Source organism: Juglans microcarpa x Juglans regia, chromosome 6D, assembly GCF_004785595.1.
Source record: "Juglans microcarpa x Juglans regia isolate MS1-56 chromosome 6D, Jm3101_v1.0, whole genome shotgun sequence".
Taxonomy (NCBI): domain Eukaryota; kingdom Viridiplantae; phylum Streptophyta; class Magnoliopsida; order Fagales; family Juglandaceae; genus Juglans; species Juglans microcarpa x Juglans regia.
The window spans coordinates 24,491,191-24,498,746 of NC_054604.1; the positions used below are offsets into that span (position 1 = coordinate 24,491,191).

General features: G+C 37.3%; 2 protein-coding genes across 2 annotated transcripts; one reads left to right on the forward strand and one right to left on the reverse strand.

Annotated features, from left to right (window-relative positions):
* Positions 1–4,160: 4,160 nt before the first annotated feature.
* LOC121235471 (uncharacterized mitochondrial protein AtMg00310-like) lies at positions 4,161–4,604 on the reverse strand. The gene has a single exon (XM_041131822.1). It carries the CDS (start codon positions 4,602–4,604, stop codon positions 4,161–4,163), a length of 444 nt encoding a protein of 147 aa, XP_040987756.1.
* Positions 4,605–5,666: 1,062 nt separating this feature from the next.
* Positions 5,667–6,784, forward strand: LOC121234109 (zinc finger protein 10). Its single transcript, XM_041129922.1, has one exon. The coding sequence runs from the start codon at positions 5,766–5,768 to the stop codon at positions 6,474–6,476; it is 711 nt and encodes a 236-aa protein (XP_040985856.1). The 5' UTR covers positions 5,667–5,765; the 3' UTR covers positions 6,477–6,784.
* Positions 6,785–7,556: the final 772 nt, after the last annotated feature.

A 7,556-nucleotide genomic window follows, 5' to 3' on the forward strand; every position in this document is an offset into this window, starting at 1 on the left:
AAGAGACAACATAAAACTGGGAAAAAAAAACTACTCTGTACATAAATTAGATTAATGAAGTACTTTGATTACCGGGTTGGCCCATCAGTTTGATCCCTCTCATATTCCCACTTTGATTACTAGCTACCAACTGGTGCAACCCTTACACCCAAAAAAAAAAAAGAAAAAAAAAGAAAGTGGGACCATTTTAATTAAAAAACTTAATCACAATAGGTGTAAAATTTTCAAACTAGCTTTATTGATGTTCAATTAACATTGACCGTCCAACATCAAAAGTACGAGTATAAAATATGGACTAATATATAAGGCATAAACATGTACAAATTAGCATCTAAAACCAAATAAGAGGGAAAAAAAATAAGCTAGCAACTATTAATTTCAATGATTAAAACTACCTAAGCCACAACTTTAATCAATAGGATTTTTTCCCATCCCAATCTCAATTATCAGAGCACAATACATCATTACAAGAAAAAATAGCACAATAAGAAATTAGGCTTAAGAGGGTTGCCTTACTGTAAGTGATTAACTTTACTTTAGATTTTTACCCTTTTCTCGGCTATGATCAATTTGAGCCTAAAACTTGTATTGCAAAGATCTACTTCCACTACCAGGGACAGAGTAACTAAGATCTGATCACAATAAAAAGCATGCAAGTTTGTTTCTATGTACACGGCATCATGTCATCATATTCAACTAATCGTTCTTAATATATACATATTCAACTAGCACAATCAGAGCACTTTCTTCACATATGCAATTTACAACATAACATAGCTTATCAAATATGCATGAAATTCATTTGACAACATTAACAAACTGATAATAATTCATTAAGCCATAGAAACTTACCTTGTTTTGAAGTAGTAATGGTTCTACAGATTTTTTATCCACGCTAAAGATTCCATCTGCACAATTTACCACACAATAAAGAATGCGTATGATAGAACTACAAAAACAAAATGGGTGGTGGAGGGGGAGCAAAACCCAAAATGGTTGGTGGAGGCCGTGACACACGTAGGAGAGGGAGAGAAAGGTATACACATATTTGAGAGAAGAGGGGACTCGGGCTGGCCATGGGAGAGCAGGGGGTGCCAGTGGATGGTTGGTAGCTTCGAGAAGGTGGTGCGGCAACCGCTTGCGGTGGATTTGGGCCTTGCGATGGTATAGAACTCGTGTAGGGAGGGGGCTCGATTCGGTGAGGAGGAGAGGGAGGGAGGGGTGCGGGAAGGCAGATCAGAGGTGGGGGTGATCTGGTGAGGTGGTGGTGGTGGTCTGTGACGATGGGAGGCTACAGTGGCCCTGGGCTGAAGAGGAGAGCAGATCGGGTGAGGGAGGGGTTGTTTCAAAATGGAGGGAGGAGGCCGAAGACGTGGGGGCTGGGGGAGGTTCGTGCTCGTGAGGGGAGTCTGACCCCGATGACTGCGTGGCTGCATTACCATGGCGTCACTCTGGCCGAAGGAGAAGAGAGAGAAGAGCGGAGGGGCTTGTCGGCTGTGAGAGAGAGAGAGAGAGAGAGAGAAATGAGAGAGAAAAGAGAAAGAAGAGGTTTATATCTAAGATTTTAAATTTTTTTCAACAACCAATTTTGTCACTATTGAATACATATGTCATTGTAGAAAAATATTATCTACAAACTTTTTTGGATGATTTTAATTTTATGGAAAAAAAATCTTTAATTTTCACAGAATAAAACTCCTGACAAATAAAATTTTATCCAATATAATTATTTGCAACGAGAATTTTCTAACGACGTGAATTTGGTAGCAAAATGTAATTATTTGCTACCAAATACTATTTGTAGGAACTGTTAATTTTTCTTCACTAACTGATTCCGTCACTAATGAATGCATGTCACTGTAAGAAAATATTATCTGCAAGTTTTTTCTAATGAACTTAATTTTGTGGGAAAAGTAAAAAAATATAATGTGTAAACTTTTTCTAATGGTTTTAATTGGTGGGAAAATGCCTTTAATTTTCATAGATTGTAACTCGTAACAAAAGGAAATGGTCTAATATAATTATTTGCGGGGATATTTTTCTGATGACGTGAATTTGGTGGCAAATTGTAATTATTTGCAACCAAATTGGATTCGCGGGAATTGTAAATAGGTGTAAAAAAATATAATGTGCAAACTTTTTTCTGATGATTTTAATTGGTAGAAAAAAGTCATTAATTTTCACAGATTAAAACTTGTGACAAATAAAATTTGATCTAACATAATTATTTGTGGCGAGTATTTTTTGACGATATGAATTTGTCTACAAAGTGTAATTATTTGCTACCAAATACTATTCGCGGGAGCCGTAAATTTTTTGTCACCAATCAATTCCATCACTAATGAATGTATATGTTATTGTAAAAAATATTATCTGTAAATTTTTTTTGATAAGCTTAATTTTGTGAAAAAAAATCTTTAATTTTTATAAATTGTAACTCGTGACAAATAAAATAGTCTAATATAATTATTTACGATGAGAATCTTCTGACAATGTGAATTTGATAACTAAACGTAATTATTTATTATTAAATAATATTCGAAGTTAAAATTGTCCCAAAAGCAACCATTTGTTGTAGTGATAATTAATTAATTTGGTGATATTTGCGTTGCTGCAGCTATATATAATATATTAATAGTGGTACTGTATGATTAATTGTTCTTGTTGGTTTAATTCTGACAGACAATTAAATAATCAACTCCTTTAATTTAGCTGTTTGTTGGGTGTGTAGGCTTTTTGTAAGCTATTTCATAATTAGGATACTAATTTATAATTAATGAACCTGCATGCATGCTGCATCTGTAGCTTGTTTGGGCAGGCAGGAAAGCTACTGGTTTTTGCTATCTGTTTGCGTACGTACTTCGATCGTACCCTCCTAAGTCCTATATATATATATATTTCCTATTATTTATTATAGTACTTTTATTTTCTCTGGTTAAGATATATATTTGTTAACTTACCGCGTACCCTAGAAAGCTGGCTACGTAATTGCACTCATGAAAGTTAAAAGAACTAGGCCACAACTAGCTAAGATTATATATATATATATATATAGTGGATCCAATATTTTATTTTTCTTTTCTTATAAGAAAACATCATATTCATAAAACAGAGACATTACAGAGAATATTTGTCCAATCATATGTCTTGGGATACATGAATAGGAACACAATCCCCCCACATCTCTATATCTTCAACATTCCAAGCATGTCTAGTAAACCCATGAGCTGTCTCATTTCTTAGTCGATTAACATATTGAATGTTACACTCCGTAAATGGATGAATGAGTCTTTTTGTTTCCTACACTAAAAGTATTTGTGGTGCATATGAAACATTGATATCCTGAAGCTTAGAAACCATCATCAAGCAGTCATTTTCAATTATAAGCTTTTCTATCCCCATGTTTGCACATGACTACAGGCCTTGGAACATGGCTAGAATTTCAATAGTAGCAAGATCTGAAACCTCGTCTTCTACTTCACTAGCTGACATCACAACATCCCCTTTTGTATCTGTGAGAATGATGCCCACCCCAACCTTCTTTTGATCACAAAACATTGCACCAGCCACATTCAGTTTTAGAAAATCTACTGATGGGGGTTGCCACCTATAGCTTGTCTTCTGTTGAGAAACTGGGACTTGCCTCATGAATCATGATATTAGGAACTTTTTTCATTGAGAAAGCAAACTCTATCACCTGATGTGGTTCCATGCATACTTTTTCATGCACCATTTTATTTCTTCTAAGCCAAAAGCCCCATGCAAGTAGTGCAAAATTGGCCAGCTCATCAATCGTGCCTTCTTCCTTAATGCGCAAAGCCACTTCCCTTAATGACATATTTTGATCCACATTTTGTATAAGAGGAACATATCTGACCCAGTGATCATGAATACTTGGATAGTTCAGAAGGGCATGTGGTATATCCTCCATTTTGTCTTTGCAGAAAATACATTTATCATCCACATCAATCTGTCTTCTTCTAAGATTTTTGAAAGTTGGAAGTCCGTCCCTACATGTTCTCCATGCAAATACTTTAACTTTACTGGGAATCTTCAACTTTCATAAGGTAAACCATAATGAGTTTTGGATTCTAGCATTCGAGATTTCCCCTATGCTCTCACCTTTGCTAGCTCTAAAAAGTCGATAGCCACTTTGTGTTTCAATCAGTCAGTTCTCCCACATTGGCTTCAGTTGATGCGAATTCTACATAGGCAGACTCCCTTTCTGGATTTGGATGGCCTGGTACCCAGTAGTCCTTCCAAATCCTAACAGACTTGCCATTCCCTATGCTCCACCTGCCTCCTTTGAGAAGGAGATTCATAGCTTCCCAAATTCCCTTCCAAGCATAAGAGGGGTTAGTACCTATAGAGGCATAAAAATAATGAGCTTTTGGAAAATACTTTGCCTTGTAGATTTTCTGCAGCAGGCTTCCATCTTCTTGCAAGATTCTCCACCCTTGCTTAGCCAGCAATGCCATATTAAAAACTCGTAGATCTTTAAAACTAAGTCCACCTTTATTTTTGGATTCACACATTTTTGCCCAACTGACCCAGTGAATCTTCCTCTCTTCCTTTCTCTGACTCCACCAGAATATGGCCAACATGTTTTCAAGCGCTGCCTATAGACCGCCTGGTAGCTTGAAACAACTCATAGTGTAAGTTGGGATAGATAGTGCCACTACTTTGATCAACACCTCTCTTCCCCCTTGAGAGAACATGTGTTCCTTCCAGTTTTGTAACTCCCTTCCACATTCAAAGTTAATTCTCTCTTGAAAAATATATCTCCATCATATCACACTCAAGATTAAATACAGTTGAGTCCATTGGTGTGGACGTGTTCATTGGCTAGAAGATTTTCGGAGCTGCCATTGACGCAGAGATTGAGAAGTTTTTGTGAAAATTTATAGAAAGGTGGGAGTTCCGGCACTGCATGCAGTGTGGAGAGATATAGTGGGTAACTCATGGTATTGCAAGCTAGGTTTAGCTATTACAAAGGTTTTGTGAATGTTCCTAAAATGGTTGTAATAAACTAAAGTTTCTATAGTGGATTTGAGGTAATGACTTATACCCGGAGTGGTTTTAGATTTTGAAGGCGTTCTCAAATGAGTTTCAACTTCGTGGCCAAATTATTATGTTGATTATTTGTGTGTTTTGTTCCATTGATTAATTTTTTGCTTAACAATATTTTTGAATAAACCATTAAAATCGAATTGCACCTATTCACCTACCTCTAGGTGTTGTGTTGGGTAAAACTACTGCTTTTTCAATTTGATCCATGAATTTATTTGCATATCACTAATTTCCAATCAAGTACTGATCTGAAATTAAGCTGATATACATGGGCGTGCTGGCTCTTTTCTCTGAAATTAATTAAGTTCTTTTGTAATATTTTATCCATCTTAATAATATTTGCATATTCTATCTTTCTCCAAGTGAGGGCTGAAAATGAATATTTAAACCTGCAAATAGGTAGGCGTTGAACCCAACGCTAGATATTGTCGTCCTCAAAGGCATGCAGTAAATAGCTAGGCTAGCTAGCTGGGTTGGCTAAATTATTATTATTATAATGTCGACCTTACTAAAATCCAACTGCTTGCTTCAAGTTTGGGTGATATATCCGGTGTTAGGGCTTTATTTTGTCTCCACCTAATTTGCATGCTCCTTAGCCCATTCCCTATTTAACCCATTTTTTTTCTCCATTTCCTTCCACAATATCATAAAGTACTTTAACCTTATTAGTCTTAAATGTTAGTGCTACTGGTACCATGGCTGCAGAACTTGGCCTTCTCTCCTTGACCCAGCTCCAAAGATTGGCTCAGTCCCAACATCAGCACTATCAACTAAACCCTAGCTTGACCCGGCCGTCTGCCGGTTCGTGGATGTGGAACCCTAAGCAAGCCAGCGAGGAAGATGATTCATGGGAGGTAAGAGCCTTTGCGGAAGACACTGGAAATGCCTCGGGCACCACTTGGCCACCGAGGTCTTACACTTGCACCTTTTGCAGAAGGGAGTTCCGATCAGCCCAAGCTCTCGGCGGCCATATGAATGTGCACCGCCGAGATCGTGTCCGGCTCAACCAACCGCAGCCTAATTCCAACAATCCCACCTCCTCATCTTCTTCGACTACTTCTTCATTTATAATCCCAAGTACTCAAGAATATTATTCCAGCAATGGTGGACTGTGCCGGCTCTACCAATCGCCAAACCCTAATGGTGCCTTTACTTCAAGAGTATCAGTAAATGCATCTCATTTTGAGTCACCTTCCACCCTTCTCTCGATTTCAGTACCCTCTCCACCTAACAACTTGATGCCTCCTTGCTCTCCCTCAATTAGTTACCCATCGGGGTCACCAGGTACTAATTCTCCTCGCTTTTACTCTAGCAAAGCCAAAGAAACATCCCCAACCACAGATAATGTGAATGATCAAGATCTTGATCTCGAGCTTCGGCTCGGGCAGAGACCTATGTCATCATAAGAAGCAAGAAAACATGGTGTGCGCGCGGTAGCTAGGTTTACGCTTTTCCAGTTTCAGGAAGATCGATCAGAGTGCGCCGTATGATGTGTAAGATACAGTGTTTCGTGAAATTTTGTGAGATTCTCTTCTGCTTATTTTCCAGATTCCATGGTTAATATTTCATTTGCGTGTGTAAGTGCATGCGTGACATTGAAGACACATATGGATTGGAAAAAAAAAAAAAAAACGGAAGCCAGAAAGATTGCCCTGGAAATCCCAAGAAAAAAAAAAAAAAAAAACAAAGATTTATTTTAAGAAGTTTTTTGAAATTAGGGTTTTTAGTGATGGACTAGTAAAGGTGCTTGCAGTGCACTGTCATTTTCTGTTACAGATTTCTGAGAAAAGTCTGTCTGGGTATGATACGTACGTTTCCATGGGACTATTTCTATCACGTATGCTGCCAAGGATATCGTAATGGCACCCTTCTTGTTTCCACAAACTACGAATATGCCATTTCCATTGAATTCATAACAAGATATGCTAATTCTTATCCATTTATAGCATTCAGTTACGAGGCATGAGGTCATTAAGCAACTCAGAAAGTTCTTATCCATTCATGTTAGAATGCATTAACTTTTCTATAGATGAAGTAAACCCTGTCATGTCGAACAAGCATGCAACAAAATATTTCCGGTTTCTGGCAAGATCAAGCTCGATCTTGTCACCCGGCCAAGTTTACTATTCCTTTGATTTAGAACACTCATTCGCGCGCGCGAGTTTTCATATTTTTAAAGTTTCGCACGATTGTTTCATTCCTATTAATGCTATTATTAAAGAGTAATACTATAGGGAAGCTATTGTAGTAGTGCATACTTTGCACTCACTGTATGGCTGCTTCTAGTTGATTGTTCCCAATACTCACTTGGAGAGATGTGTGGTCTAGATAATGTCACATCATGTATATAAAATGAATGCTCTCAATAATAGTTTCTATCTATATTTATTCATTATTAAAATAACGATCTGATCAATTTTTAACATCCTGATCTTTAGAGTTTGAGCATGATTTTTTTTTTTTTTGTTTTTGTCTATTTCTGATCT